At 42.3% G+C, this 16,066-nt stretch overlaps 1 protein-coding gene across 1 annotated transcript; it reads right to left on the bottom strand.

Annotated features, from left to right (window-relative positions):
• Positions 1-6,617: 6,617 nt before the first annotated feature.
• mych (myelocytomatosis oncogene homolog) lies at positions 6,618-10,264 on the bottom strand. Its single transcript, XM_008408199.3, has 3 exons — positions 10,019-10,264; positions 8,717-9,263; positions 6,618-7,724 (listed from the first exon to the last, which is right to left on the bottom strand). The coding sequence occupies exons 2-3, from the start codon at positions 9,246-9,248 to the stop codon at positions 7,210-7,212; spliced, it is 1,047 nt and encodes a 348-aa protein (XP_008406421.2). The 5' UTR covers positions 9,249-9,263; positions 10,019-10,264; the 3' UTR covers positions 6,618-7,209.
• Between the last annotated feature and the right edge of the window lie 5,802 nt (positions 10,265-16,066).

Raw genomic sequence — 16,066 nt, forward strand, 5'->3', positions numbered from 1 at the left:
GTCTCTGGGATAGATTTTAAAGTTGTTGAGCAACAGCATGGTCAGCAGATGGTCAGCAGATAAACGAAAAGCCCAGCTAACATCGGTGGCCTTTAGCGGAACATCGGTCGCAACTTCTGACCCGGTTCTTCTTCTTCTTCTTGGTTTTTATTGGCGGTTGGCAACAGACGTTCAGTAGCATTAGCGCCACTTGCTGGTATGGAGTGTTGTGGCTCGTGATAACCTGTCACTTCATACATAACCTACTTTATGCTTCTGACTAATCCAACACTCACACATACATACTTATATTACCCTCATTGCATATAGTTTTTTATTCTTTGTTCTTCTTAACACATTCTCTACCATCCTGCCCTAATCAAATTCTATGAAATAACCTTGTTTTTTTAAGAAATCGAATAATTATTTGAATGTTTGCTTCCCAATTCTCTCCTCAAAAATTCTGTTAAATTGAACCTTTCTTTAATCTCTTCACATTCTCAACACATATCTTCTATCTTCATGTTTATAACACTCTAAAAAAACATGCTCTATTGTTTCAAACTTTTCACAATACGCACACTTTCCAGTTTAATGCTTCTGGACATTGAAAAGTGAATAATTAAGCCCTGTCTGACCAAACCTTAATCTTGTTGTTATTCTATCCTCCTTCCTGTTTCTTCTTCCTTTTCCTCCCTACAACCTTCTGGATGTTATAAACCATCTTCCTGTTTCCCCTTCATCCCACCATCAGCTGTTCTTTAGCTTTACTTTTCCCTTCAGACTTATTTGTCTTAACTGTAAAACTGATGGGACTATGAATTGCCTTCTTTGCCATTTTATCGGCTTTCTCGTTTCCTACCACCCTAAATGTGCTGGAACCCACACATGTAACTACTAACCCCATATTTTGTAATCATGATATATTTCTAATAATATGTCTCTCCCACAATCCGTATTATAATATTTTAAGCTTGTTAAAGCCGAGCTTGAATCAGAGCAAATTATTGCTTGCACTGGTTTTACCTCCTCAACCCATAAAGCCAATAGAATAGCTCACATTTCTCCTGTATAGATTGATAATCCATCCGTAAGTCGCTTCCCTATATTCAAATTGAATTCTGGAATTGTTCATGCTATTCCTATTTTTCCGTCAACTTTTGATGCATCTGTATAAATGTGGACATAACTACAGTAATCATTTAAATGTGATTGCACTGAGTATCTATCTATACCATTAGATTTGTCTTGTTTCTTGACCATTAAGGACCAATCGACTGGCAGCATCCAGGGTGGAATAACTGATATTGGGTCTGTTTGACTCATTTCTAAAGTTTCCATTTTAAATTCCTTAACGTCTTTTCCAATTTTCCATCCATAACTTCTCATCTCTTTCTTTTCCTTTTCCCAGCATGATTTTAAAATTTCCCAGGTTGGATGTTCACATTTATGCCCCATCAAATGTAACCAATAATTAATAATAATAATTCAGATCTCCTCAGATCTAGTGGCATTTCTACGTCTAATGCTGTTGTTGGCGTTTTGAAAGCTCCCGTACATAATCTTAATGCCTGGTGTTGAATACTGTCTAATTTATGAGTTTTAGCTGCTGACCTGTAAACTAAACATCCAAAAGGTCCGGTCTCATCGTCCCTGTATTAATCTAACGCTCGTCTGTCGGCCCCCCAGTCATTACCAGCCAAACATCTTAATATATTCACTTTTCTTACATTTATCTTTTGGATGTGGATACTCCACCTTCATTTCTCATCAAACCCCAGAAATTTTATACTCTTTACCTGTTCAATTTTTTGATTATATAACTTTAATTCTATTACCTTGTTGTTGTTTTTTTGAGGAAAAACAATTACTTTCGTTTTATCCACTGAGAATTTAAATCCCCATTTCAGAGCCCACAGCTCTATATCAACAATGACCTTTTGTAGTTTTTCCCTATAAACTCCATATTCTTCCCTCTTTTCCATATTTCTCCATCATCTGCGTAGAGTGAGCATCCCATATCCAATATGTTTAAATATGTCATTAATCATCACAGAAAACAGTAAAGGACTTATGACACTACCCTGTGGCGCTCCATTTTCCACTATTTACCTGAAACTACTTCTCCAATTTTTACCTGTAATTTCCTGTTTGTTAGAAAGTCTTTAATCCATTCAAATATTTTTCATTTAATCCCCAATTTGTGTAATTTAATTAATAACCACATCATATCATATTTTCTATATCGAAAAATAAATGCAGCCACTGCACTTTGTGTACTTGAGCTCTTCTAGCTTCCTGCTTTAGACATAACGGGTCATTAGTGCTCCTCCCTTTACGAAAACCACTTTGATCATTAGAAACACATCCCTTTTTATTTAAACACATTATTATTCATCATTTTTCCATTATTTTACATAAGTTTGAAGTTAATGCTATTGGCCTATAACTTTCTGGTTTAGCTATAATACTACTATTATATCGGTACTATAATAGATTCCTTCCATAACTCTGGTCATTTTCCCAGATTTTATTAAATAGTTTTAATATTATAACTTTTGATTTATCACTTAGTTGACTTTTCATTCTATACCAAATTACCTGGCGCCGTATTTTTGGTCTTTTTAAGGGCACAATTTAATTCCACTTTGGTAAATTCAACATTCAAACGATGATTTACCTCTTCGTCACTCTGTATTACATTTTCATACTTAAGGACAGTATTTTCTCTTCCTTTATTTCCCTCTTTGCTAATGTTATCTGTACTATACCTCAGCTTTATCCTCATCTCTAATTATATCAACATTATTTACTTTTAATGCAGGATAATCAAACTTTAATTCCATTCATTTTTTAAATTACTTTCCAAATCTTCTCAATTCTTGTATCTCTCCCTATTGTATTACACATTTCCTCCAATAGTCTCTCTTAGCTTTCTTTATAGTCCTCCTAACTACTGCTTGCTTCCTTTTATAATCAATTAAGTTCATATAAATTGGGTTAAGTTTTAATACCTTCACTGTTTTATTTCTTAATTTAATTGCTTCCTTGCACCAGGGCACCTTTTCCTTATCATTATTATTCCCTGACTTCATATTCAAATCCACCTTTTCTAAATATATTTCACTCAAATATCTAAACTTACTCCAATCTGCTTATTAAAGTTCAATCTTTCCCCTATTTTTAAACTCATTTCCAATAATTCCTACCCTTATAATTACAGGATAATGGTCACTTCCTCCTGTAGTGTCTTTATCAACCGACCACTCAGACACCAGCGATATCAGTAGATACTATTGATAGATCAATAGTTGATTCCGTCCCTGTTCTTATATTGGTTCTTGTGCCCTTCATCATTAATAAAACTCAGTTTTTTGTTTCCATCACTCCTTCTATAACCTGTCCATTTTCATCATTACTACGTTTTGCATTGAAACCGCCTCACCAAATTACTTTCTCCTCCAAATGATCTAATAATTCCTCCATTACTTCAGCCGATAATGATTTACATGGATTTTAGAAATTTATTATTTTAACTTTACTTTCCTGCACCCTAAACTCAATTACTATAAATTCTAGTTCTTTCCCTAAAACCTGATATTGTAACCCTCGTTTTATAAATATTCCTCCTCCATCTCTTCTTATACTAACATATCCTCTAATCACAAAATCTAATGTTAGTTTTAATCAAGTTTCCTGAACACAAATTATACCTGGTTGGACTTCAAGCTCGTCAATATAAGCTTTAAATTCCTGACCATTGGCTAACAGGCTCCTACGTTTCATTGCAGCATTAACAGAAACTACTTTCACTTGCTGGTCCCGACTTCTTATCCACCTCTAGCTTTTTATTTATTTCCATGTATCTTCCTTAAACTTTTCAGCTCCTCTCACTATTATTTTAATCTTCTCGGTTTTGTGCTCATCTTGATCAGTACAGTTGATAACGAGCTATGAATGAAACCAGGTTTTCCTCTGAATAAGTGACCTTATCTTCTGGTAGTATTTTAGATTGCTGTATGTTTGACTCCCCATTTGTTCAACTTCTCTTTTTTCCTGTTCTTCACATTTTTACAGCTTCAGTGTAGCTTATATTTTTAGATGTTTTAATCTGCACAACTTCTTCCTTACCTCACATCCTCCGTACGTCACCCTCTGGTTCCCCACAGTTACAACATTTCTCCTCTACATCTTCCTTACATTCCTCAACTTCATGATCTTCCCCACATTTTGGAAATCTCTGCTTTCCTTTACAAACTGCCGCAATGTGTCCATGTGGCATTTATAACACCGAAGTGGTGGAGGTGCAGAAGGTCTGACCTGGAAACTTATATATCCTATTTTTATATCCATTGGCAGCTCTTTACCTTCATACTCCACTAGGATTGACATATTCCTCACCCTCTCACCATCCACAGCTTTTAACAGCCTTTTCATATTAGCCTCTTTTGCTCCAACTATATTTTTCTTATGTTTTTCCAGATCCTCCTCTAGAGGATCCCATATTTCACCCCTCTAATTCTTTTATTTTCTCCCAACATGTTTTTCTCCAGCACTTCTCTTTTATTGTCCACTTTGAAGGCTTTATTCTTTTGCTCTTTATCGTTACATTCTATCAACAGACTCAAGATTTTTACCATTTCAACGTTTCCTATTTTCTTCTTCATTTCTTTTGACATTGGCTGATTTTCTCCTGCCCTTCCTCATTCTTACGTTTCAGAATTACTTTAAATTTCTCATTCACTACTTTTCTCCTAACTCCCCTCTCCTCCTCTGAACTGCTTCCTTCTAGATCCGTTTACTTCCTTGACTTTCTCCGACTTCCTTTCATCATCTAAATGAAATCTCCCTCTTCCCGCTGGCGTCCAGCCTTCACATTCCCCTTCTTCTTCAATACTTATCTCCATTTCCATCCGAACCATCCACATACCACTTTATGCCATGAACCGCCTTTCCCACCATCCAGGTTTTGTGTGGTTTTGATCTTTCGTTCAAAATGATCCTCCTGGCAGGTTAGCTTCAGTTTGAATCAAGTGTCGAGTCTCTGAGCGGCGCCAACCGGGTTCCACGGTCCGAGCTGCTTCACTCCCAAACCCGGGGTCCGTCTGTCCAACGGTCGCAAAAGATCGGTTCTGTTTGGATGACGCACCAAGAGTGATGGGTTTGGGACGTGATGCGTTCACTGACTCGGATTGTCTGTTTTCATCACTTCGTTAGATTCACCGTCTGGCTGCTGCTGAATCATGAGGCGGATTGGACGAAATGCGATGTTCAGACTGCATACGCTTTGAAAACTAACCCTGAACTAACCAAGCCTAACTAACCAACTCTAACTAACCCTGAACTAACCAACCCTAACTAACCAAGCATAACTAACCAACCCTGAACTAACCAAGCCTAACTAACCAAGCCTAACTAACCACGCCTAACTAACCAAGCATAACTAACCAACTCTAACTAACCAACCCTGAACTAACCAACACTAACTAACCAATCCTAACTAACCCTGAACTAACCAAGCCTAACTAACCAAGTCTGAACTAACCAACCCTAACTAACCAACTCTAACTAACCAACTCTAACTAACCAACCCTGACCAGATCAGTAATCAGATTGTTTACAATCAGGGAGGCTCTGATTGGGCGGTTTGGTCCCATTTCAGACTCTAAATGCTCATAAACTCCATGTTTCTGCAGGTTTTATCTTCTATAAACTGCAGAGCTGCTACATTATGGCTATAATGTGTTCAACACACTTAGTGAAGTTACTTATTTGGGTTTGCAAATAAGCAGAGACACGTAATAAAGCCCAGAATTATTCTGTTGGTTGTGGTCAGACTCTCCCTGTCCATCACTTCCTGCTGTGTCTTTATTCATGTCATGTTAAAATATTACCTCTGAATGACGTCGAGCTTCGCGCTGCAACAAACTGCAGACATCGAGACTAAAACATGAAAACAGCCATAAATGAACGAGTCCGTAAAGTTTCAAGACTAAACGCCATTATAATTGTTAAGTGTCACAAATCCTTGCAGCCAGCTGAGGAGCTGCGCTGCGGCAGCGAACACAGGGCCGTAACGCAGAACCTGGGGGCCGGGGCAGGAGGGGGGGGATAAAATCCTGCTTCTAGATTTCCAGACGATACTGGAACACAAATTACTAAAGCTTTTTCAGTTTAGTCTTATAAGTGGAGACACATTGTTACCATTTTAAAATGACTTGCAATTAAAAATCGGCAAAGCTTAATGTCATTTTCACAGGTGGAGCGTTACAGTCAGCAGCTGCTGGAAGTAATCAGCAACCTGGTTAGTTTTTCTAAGTAACTATGCATCACTGATTATAGCTAATGTGCGTTAGCTACAAATAGCTCATTTTTTTAAAGGTATAAACTTCAGGGTGCCATTTTGATAAATGCAGTATTTTGTAGGTTTTCCCACAACTGTAAAGCATTAAAATGTTTCTATGAACCTTTTGACTCCAGATGTGTTGATGTTCACCTGAACGTCTCCAATGTGGAACAAAAGGATATTTATTTACAATATTTATGACCAGATGCTGAAATACTCAAATTCCAGGGCTATAAATTATATCCACACACACACACACTACATTCAGCAAGTCAAAAACCAAAAAACAAAGTTTCCAAATCTGATATTTGATTTTATTTTCATATGGAAGAAGGTGCGTTGTCTCCAAATATTCAAAACTACCAAAATAATTTATTTTCAATAAAAAACTTTTACAAATATGTACAATAAAAGGAAAGACCCAACTGCAGCCAGGTGGAGGTAGGAGTGTGAACGTTTCTGTAGAGGAACAAAAGAAACTAAAATCCCTGCCTTGTGGTTAACACCCGCCTGCAGCTCAACATCCTTTAACTGAACAGTTCATGACAAAGAAGGCAACTAGTTTAAATTAACTGGATCTTCAGGACGAACCAACTAGAACCTGCTGAAGCCAATAAAACCTGACGAGGAAGACCTCTGCGTATAAAACGTCTTTTCCATCATAAAGGGGAACCTGGCCGTCCAGTTTGACAAACGCTGAGTTTGATTCTGCAGCCACTGGGTTTGGCTGGAACCGGCCCGACTGAAGAGACCTCCTGAAACATTCAGGCCGAGCTCCAGGTGGCGTCCGGAGGGTGAAAGGAGGGAAAGGGAGGGAAGCGACAGTTTCTGTCTGTGTGTCTCAGTCTGCGGCGCTGCAGCCCCCCTCCCCCCCGGCTGCTGCATTATCTGCGCAGCTGCTCCAGCCGGGCCTTCAGCTCCTCCTGCTTGGCGCGCAGCCGGTCCCTGCGCGCCTGCAGCCGCAGGCTCTCGGCCTCCAGGCCGTAGATGCAGTCCCGCGCCTTCTTCAGGATCACCACCTTGGACGCCTTGTCGTTGTGCGACAGCTCCGGCACCCTGTCCCGCAGGCGCAGGAAGCAGTTTTTCAGCTCGTTGCGCCGCTGCCGCTCCATGACGTTGTGAGTCCGTCGCCGTTCCTCCTCGTCGTCCGACGAGCTTCTGGAAGAGGAGGAGGAAGGGGGCGAGGCGGAGCTGCGGGTGGCGTGATGCGGCCGCGACGAGCCGTCGGCGCATCGCCAACGCTTGTGAGTGGACGGCGGCGGCGAGGCGGGGCACGGCGCGGCGTAGTTGTGCTGCAGCTGGATGGCGCGCTGCTCCTCCTCCGGGTTGAGGCGGCGGCCGGCCGGCGACGGGCTGGACGAGCCCACGGACTCCAGCGACTCCACATCGATTTCTTCTTCTGTGGGGAAACGGAGCAGAGGACAAACGTTAGCGCCAACCGCTGTTAGCTAACATTTCATTCACAAAGTTTCAGAAAAACAAAAAACTGATCAAAGTGGAGATTAAATCTTGTTTATGGAGATAATGCAGCAGTATTTACATCATCTTGTTGCAACTACAGATTTTTTTATTTAAACCTTTTTTAAAAAAGAAAAACATTTTATTTCCTAAATACAATAAAATCATAGCGTTGCTTTGAATTTTAACCAGGTGAAGCTAAAACTGCCTCCGAGTTTTTACCAAATCAGATTTACACAAGTTAGTTTTTTTTATAAATACAAAATGTTTACTTTGTGTAGTTTTGGCTTAATTAGTTTTCTGACAACATTTTTTCCAGGAATTGGTCTTTATCCAGTTAATCGATTACTGAAATAGTTTACTTAATTGACCTTCTGGCACCATGTTTCATTCCCAACAGGAAGTCCTGGTTGTTTTGAAGCAATCCGATTGGCTGACCAGGTTCAGCTTTGCGCTGCACTGCCCCCTGTGGGTTAGGCATGTTATAACAAGTGCAGTTTTCACTGACTGGCTGAGACCCTCATTCATAACGAGCAGCTGATGTTATTCTGATATGTAATAAGTTTAAAGTCAGACAGAACCACAAATGATTTAACCTGCTGCAGTGAGCAACCAGCTAATCATTTCTGTAGAAACAAAAACTAAGTATTTTTGTTTAGTTTCTTGTATCTTAGTTTTGTCATTTAAAGTGTAATAACAAGTAACTTCTAGATCCACTGCCAGATTTTTACACTTATAACTTTGGGGTTAATTTCTCCAGAGTGAAAAAAATATTTTAATCACTATTCAAGAATAAATGACAAAAGAAGCTCCTGTGTCTTGCAGAAAAGTTACTTTAAGGTTAGTTTATTTCAGGCGAAGCTTTGTGAACCAGACTGAAGGCCGTGAGACGTGCAGCTCGCAGCCGGGACACAGGAGGGCGGCCGGACTCACCGGAGTCGCTGGAGGGCGTGGAGGTCTCTCCGCCGGCCGAGCCGTAGTCTGACGTGACCTCTGAGGCGACCTGCTCCGGCGCCTGGCGCGGCTCTGGCGCGGCGGCCAGCGTGTCCAGGCAGTCCAGCGTGGAGCCCACCAGGTCCTCGAAGATGTTGGTGTCGATGTCGGACAGCAGCGGGCTGGAGCCCAGCACCAGCAGCTTCTCATCCAGCTTCTCCGAAATGCAGAGCCACAGGGGGTCGTCGGCCGCGTCGTCCGGGGGCGTCCGGAGGTCGCCGTCGCGCTCGACGGAGCCAAACAGGTCGCAGTTCCAGTTGAGCAGGTCCTGGTCCTCCAGCAGGATGTCGGACATGAAGCTGAGCTGGTCCTCCTTGGACAGCTGCTTGGCCTGACCCGGCTTCAGGGAGGGGGAGCGCGGCGGCGTGGGGGGGGAGCGCGGCGGCGTGGGGGGGTAGTCCATCAGGCTCTGCATGTCCTCAAACATGAACGGCTCCTTGCTCAGCCATTCCTGAGACAAACTGGTCAACATGTTGGGTCCCGAAGCCTGAGAAGAAAATCCAGAAAATAGAGCCGGCCTAGTTAAAGTCCAGCCGCTGTCTCCTACTGAAACCCCCCCAGGACCATCTGCGCTTCTTATACCTGTTTACATCACGCTGGCCACGCCCCTTTACTCCCAGCGCCCCCCTCTCTACACACCATGACGTCACAGAACAGTTGGGGCAAAAACTTTGGTTTTTCCCCCGAAACTTTAAACCAACAAAACCAAAAGAACAAAAACAAAGAGACTAACGGTTCCGGTTCTGTGAGACCGAACCCTGCGGACCCAAACCAGTTCTACAGGTCCTGAGCGTGGAGTGGGCTTCCCGCTGGGTCGGAACCGGTGCGGAACAAAGCAGCAGCGGCGTGGGCCGTTAAAGCTGCCCGCTCAGCTCACTCACTCCATTTTTATCAAAATTACCAAAAAACTCAACAAAAAACTGTTTTTGCTCAACTTCAGTTTTTATTGCGGAGCAAAAATATAAAAACTATTTTCTGCACTTAGAAAAAACTGATAAAAACTTGTAATAAAACTAACAACTGGTTGTCATGAAAATATTAGTTTCCCTTTAAAGTCTTTGTGAATGAAGCATCAGCGGCGGGGCATTTAAACGCTGACGAGCCTCTGCGGAGCCGCACGTGACACCGGCTTCCACCCACCGGGAGCTGCAGCCACGCAGCCACGCAGCCACGGGTCCCACGCACCGCATGCAGCGTGCTTTAAACCCACAGAAACTGTTAAAGACGCATGCAGAATCTTACCGTCCGCAGTTAAAAGCAGGAATTCTCAATGAAGAAAACGGGGAAAATTGAAATTATCCAATAAAATCCACGCGGAGTGGTCGTGCTCTTAAATGTTTCTGCTTAAATGAAACTTTCTGCGTGTAAAATGAAAGTTGGAACACGGCAGCATTGTGTGGAAGTCCGCGAGTGTCCGGTCCTGTGTCCAGCGTGTCCCACAGAGGGCCCACGTCTCCTCCTACGCTGCAGCAGCACAACACTGTGGGTGTGGCTCGAAAACGGCTATATGTACCGGCCCTACGGTATCCTTCCGCCACGAATGAAAAACCCGCGAAAACTCACAAAATAGCAAAAAATCTGCTAGTGGTGAACCAAAGTGCCGCCTAAATAACCGCAGCGGCCCCCTTTGTGGATAAAGTTCAGGCGCAGAAGCCGATATTTAGCGCCAAGTGCGTTGAAACGGCCGTGCAGTGGAACTACCGCGGAGGGATATGTGGGTCACTCGGTTTCTGAGAAAGTCGTGGCGGCAAAAACTGAACACGTGGGGAGAAGCAGTGAAAAAGCGGCTAGCTAACTTACAGTCCATGCGACCATCAGAACCTGTACGGCAGAGCCGCCGCCATATTGAGAGAGGCAAATGCTCCTAGGAAAGCAGAACAAACTTTATTCTAAACTGGGTTTTTATAATAAAGAAGACTGAAAGGTTTACCTTTAATTACATGTGATATATTTTATAGTGATTTTAAAACTAGTAATAGCAATCATAAAGATGAAAAAGAAAAATATTAGCAAAATACAAATTAAGCCATTGCAGTTAATTTCTAGAACCTTCTGGGGGGCATGGGAAATGCTTCTTTTGCATTCCCTAGCAATACGTTTACTGCAATATTTGCTGGTCTATTTTGTATACAGTCACAAATGTCAATTTAGAATTTCAAATATATACACATTTAAAGAGCCTTAGTGTTTATTTTTAAGTCTTTGGTGCAAAAAACTGATTGAAAGTTGATTTATTCACCGCATGTTTATGTCTGTTAAGCTTGAGATGAAACTGCACATGAAAACGGCCCTTTAAACCATTCAGACCAACACAAAAGAGACACAATCAAAACGTCAGATGACTCATAACCCCGACAATAACCCAGAAATAGTCCAAGTGTGAATGTATTTTTATTTCTTTCCTACTTACGGAAAGTTTATGTTTATATCATAGGGTTGTGGTGCATCTTTCTCCTTAAGAAAAATATATAAAACTTAAGATATTTCACAAGAAGACAATAACATATATAGAAAAACCTTATAGCAGAGAGTATGATGGCCCCGTAACAAAAGCTAACAGAGAACGTTAAAGTTTTTTCAAGGGAACGCAAAACAAAAAAAATTCCCCAAGTCCCCAGGAGGACTCCGTAAATTTCAGAAAAATATGCCAAACGACTAGGTTTGTTTTTTTTGTCTCTCTTGCTCCCCATGAAGGCGGACGCCTTGCCCTCTGCTCCCTCCCTGCCCATTCCTGCCCTGCTTGCTCTGTTTCTCTCATCTTTTTCTCTTTTTCTATATTTTTGGAGCCTTTCTTTGCACATCCTCCAAATCTACAAATTATTGATCTGGTCATCCGATCTCTCAATGCAATTGATCAAATTTTCGACGAGAAGTCTGGACACAGGAGCCTCTTGTCCTGCGGGGACACCCGGAGGGATTCACCCTGGATTTATTCATGATGACAGGATTCCTGCTGTTTGGAGCTTCTGGATTCCTGGATTATCGACACATTTGTGACGGACTTGGCCGAAGTAGCAAACACTCAGAGTGTTGGTGGACAGAGACCAGGACTCTAAAACTCACTAACCGGATGGAATCGATCTTGGAGAAGCTGCTGGTTTCGACTCAGTGGAACAACCAAACTAATTTGGATGATTGGGAACTGAGATGCATCGGAGAAACTTTAGGGAAGATTGAAATTTATAATCTTCCCGACCTCAGACATTCTGTTTCTGAATTGGCTTCCCCTGTGTGGCCTTGGAAGGGCTGCATATTTCTAATCTTCTTGAAGATATGTAAACACAACGCTCTTCCCTCCTCACCCCTCCTGTATCCATGGAGCTGAAGGACATTCCTGGATAAACAACACCAGTGTTGTAGTCAAGACCACCTGACCCGAGACCGAGACAAGACCAAGACCAGCTCCGCGCTCTACATGATATGATAAAATGTGAAATATGATCAAAATTACTTCTCAAATTGATCTGAAAGATCCATATTCCCATAAAAACACAGATATTAAATACTTAATTTAACCAATATTAAATTTAACAAACTCTTTGTTCTGCTTTGCTTCCATCTCTGTGCTACGATCCGCGGTGGTCTCGTGCCATCCCTAAAAACATAACGCCCTGGGTGTTTACCCATGTTGCCCATGTCAGAAACCATCTGCACCATTAAACATAGCAACTGAGGCAAAACCCTGACGGTCAACTATGAACACTGACCACGGAGCAACAAGCAAGAAGTAGAAACATGGATGCCAGTAGTTTTGTCCTGAGCCCCCCAGTGGTTCCCAAACATTTTCTGCCCCCCCTACGAATAGCTGTGTGGTTGAACGATGTGTTTTTGAGGGGGGGTCGACTTTTTGGGGGGCAAAATGAATCTATGTAGCTGAACATAGACAACAACTTAGCCTATAAGCTACTTGTTAACAAGCTTAAGGTGCTGTATTGATATTAGCTAGCTAGTCATCGTTTAGCTAACTTTACCTGCATCAAGCAGCTTCACTAATCAGTCGGTTAGTTTGGGGGGAACTGAAAAGTTCTTAGCGTTTTGCTGGTTTGCTGCCATGATTCTAACACCTGAGCAGCTTCTCACAGCAGCAGCAGGTCTCAGCGTCGTAGCGCTCATGTTGCGTTTAAAGGCAGCTCGGAAAAACAGGTTACCACATGTTAACAACGGATTAAACAGTTTTAACTGCTGATAAAAGTGACAGAGGACAGATATGGGAAGGTTGGAAGCCCTACTGTATGAAACTGACAGAGGAATAACAGAGACTTGGCCGTTCTAAGGTAAAAACCCAGCGCAGACAGCGTTCAGGTTTTTTGTTTTTCTTTTTCATCCAGACGGCTTCCCGCGCCCCCCCTGCAATGGCACGACGCCCCCCCAGGGGGCGCGCCCCACAGTTTGGGAACCTCTGATGTATGCTATTCTGACAGTGTATGGTAATCTGATAGGCTCTCAGTGCCACTCCAGTCCTATCCAATGACCAGAGGAATCGTACTGCTCCTGAATGTCGCATCACTACATTGCAGACTTTTGGACACAGCGTTGTCCCATATGTGCAACAAGTCGGTCAACATCTCCGCACAATAATTCAGAGCAGTGACCTTTTTCTTTTCACCACAATGCTTATGTGTCTCTATACAGCTAGCTTTGCTAACATCACGTCAACAGAGTTTACCTTCTTTAAGCTGCTTTTCTAAGTGAGGAAAAAAGTTAGACGTTGTCCCCACCGTGTGTGGAAGCGAAGCGCTGCTGAGTTAGCTGTGGCCATCGGGTTTCTGATGATTGATGCAGCTTTATTATATTACTGACTATTAGATCTTCTGCCGCTGAGAGGAAACCACTGCGCATGTCTGGAGCCGCGTGGAGTGAAAGGTGGGGAGAAACAGAAACACGTGATTGGTTGGATTTTAATCGGTGTGTTTTGCATCCACTGAAAACAAAGATGTTAACAAATAAACTGGATAGTTTGCTGCATGGTTAGTGATATTTTCGGTCTCGACTGGTCTTGAGATAAAATGCCGAGTCCTCAGCGCCCGAGACAAGACTGAGACCAAATGCGGTCGAGTCCGAGACGAGACCATCAAAAAATGGTCTCGAGACCAAGACCGATCTCGAGTACTACAACACTGAACAACACCTCTATTAGGTTTAATTCAGTCTTTCGCCATCTTGTTTCCTAAGAAGAAAAACAAATTATTTAAGAGTTGATGTAAAACCCGTTTGTCTTTTTTCAGATTCCATGTTCTAACACTGAATAATGTTTCCCGATCTTTTGTTAGAACTTCTCCATTGTAAGAAGGCGGCTGTGGGTTTGAATCCCAGGTGTGTGAAGTCATGAAGTTTGCATGTTTTCCTGACTGCTAACTGCTCTCTGACTCAGAGGTATTGTGTGTGTGTGTGTGTGTGTGTGTGTGTGTGTGTGTGTGTGTGTGTGTGTGTGTGTGTGTGTGTGGTTGTCTGTCTCATGTGTCTGTGTTGCCTGGTGATGGACTGGATGTCCAGAACGTCCCCATCTTCTGTCCAGTGACCGCTGAAGACAACAACCCTCTTAGGTCAACAATTTCTTAATTTTGATTTTTAAAAGTTCTAGTTCTACTGGCCGATTATTATAACGTGGGAAAATGTTTCATTATAACTGAAAAATCTGCCAGTTAGACTTAAATCCTTATATTATGGAATCATTCATTTAAAACAATTTCCCTTCTTGCTGAAAAGTAACTTGTAAATTAGTTTTGTCTTCTTGTAGGTGTAGTAAGATATTTCCACTGGAAACTTTGCAGGATTGTGTGTTTTTGCAGTGTGCCGGATGTGTCTTCAAAAATAATGCCACTCCCAATATGGCAGCCGTAGCTATGAAGGTGTGCCTGGATCAGGTCTGAAGGCCTTAAACTGGTTTTTATTGACCTGCTGGAGCTCACAGCCTGACGGGAGTCGGCCATGTTCTCCTCTGATCACTTCCTGTGTGGAAACGGAGCCAGCAGAGGGTCACAGCTGATGGGTGATGAGATCAGCCTCTGAACAGTCAGATACTCCAGTGAACAGATTCTCACTGTTCATGATTCAGTCACAAATCTGAACATAAAGAGCCGTGACGTCATCCACACGCGGAAACTAACAGACTGTTTTCTCCTTTGTGATTCCTGAGAGCTGGACACCAACCAGCTGCAGCAGCTGCTGCAGCAGCTGCAGCAGCAGGGTGAACACACTCCCACCCGTTCAGAGCCAGAGTCTCTGCAGACAGCAGCCGGCTGTTGGGTCACGGAGCAGAAAATAAGTGGGATACGGCGCCACCTACAGGCAGAGCACGGTGCTGAGCTCAACCTGCTGGCAGACCTGATGACTCCCATCAGAAATCTGTGGATATTCGGCATCATTTCACTGAATTTCTCCCAAAGCTGAAAATCTTCTTGTTCCAGTCGAGTCAATTTATTTCAAACAAAAACACGACATTACGCCGAGTCCAAATTAAGAAACATCCACAAAAATCTGCTCTTAGGCAATTAGCAAGTTAATGTGGACACGTTTGTTTGGCATGTAGAAAATAAAATGTTTGATTAAACAGGGACAGAAACAGACGGATAAAAATGCTGCAGGTTATGCTACACGGTGTAGATTATTCTAGTTGATCAGTTTTCAGAAATGGTGCAGTTCTCACTATTTGGACCAATTTCACACTTTATAGATTAGTAGAAACTCTTATTGTTGCAACACAGAATTAGAACAACAAACTACTTCCAGAACAGAAACATGTTTTATTTTACATAATCTGAACAGCAGCATCGAGTTTATACTTTAGACCAACATTTGATTCTTTTTCTTCTTTTACTCTTTGCTTTTCTTATATTTGCATTTTTTGAATTACCTTTCTATTAAAATGTGTTATATAAATAAAATTACTTTACCTGGTGCAGAAAATAAAACATAAATGATTCAACAGTAAATAAAGACCCCCCAGCTTTACCCCCAAGGTTTACCCCAAAGATTTACCCCCAAGATTTACCCCCAAGGTTTACCCCCAAGATTTACCCCCAGCTTTACCCCCAGCTTTACCCCCAGCTTTAACCCCAAGATTTACCCCCAAGGTTTACCCCCAAGATTTACCCCCAAGCTTTACCCCCAGCTTTACCCCAAGCTTTACCCCCAGCTTTACCCCAGCTTTACCCCCAAGGTTTACCCCCAAGATTTACCCCCAAGATTAACCCCCAAGATTTACCCCCAAGATTTACCCCCAAGATTTACCCCCAAGATTAACCCCCAAGATTAACCCCCAAGATTTACCCCCAAGGTTTACCCCCAAGA

Source organism: Poecilia reticulata, chromosome 5 (assembly GCF_904066995.2).
Source record: "Poecilia reticulata chromosome 5, P_reticulata-male-v2, whole genome shotgun sequence".
Taxonomy (NCBI): Eukaryota; Metazoa; Chordata; class Actinopteri; order Cyprinodontiformes; family Poeciliidae; genus Poecilia; species Poecilia reticulata.

Excerpts from the sequence above, each read along its gene's own strand:
- mych (XM_008408199.3), bottom strand. The coding sequence starts at position 9,248 with ATGTTGACCAGTTTGTCTCAGGAATGGCTGAGCAAGGAGCCGTTCATG. Across the intron at positions 7,725-8,716 it reads CACGCCCTCCAGCGACTCCG|AAGAAGAAATCGATGTGGAG; the intron begins GTGAGTCCGGCC and ends GTTTCCCCACAG.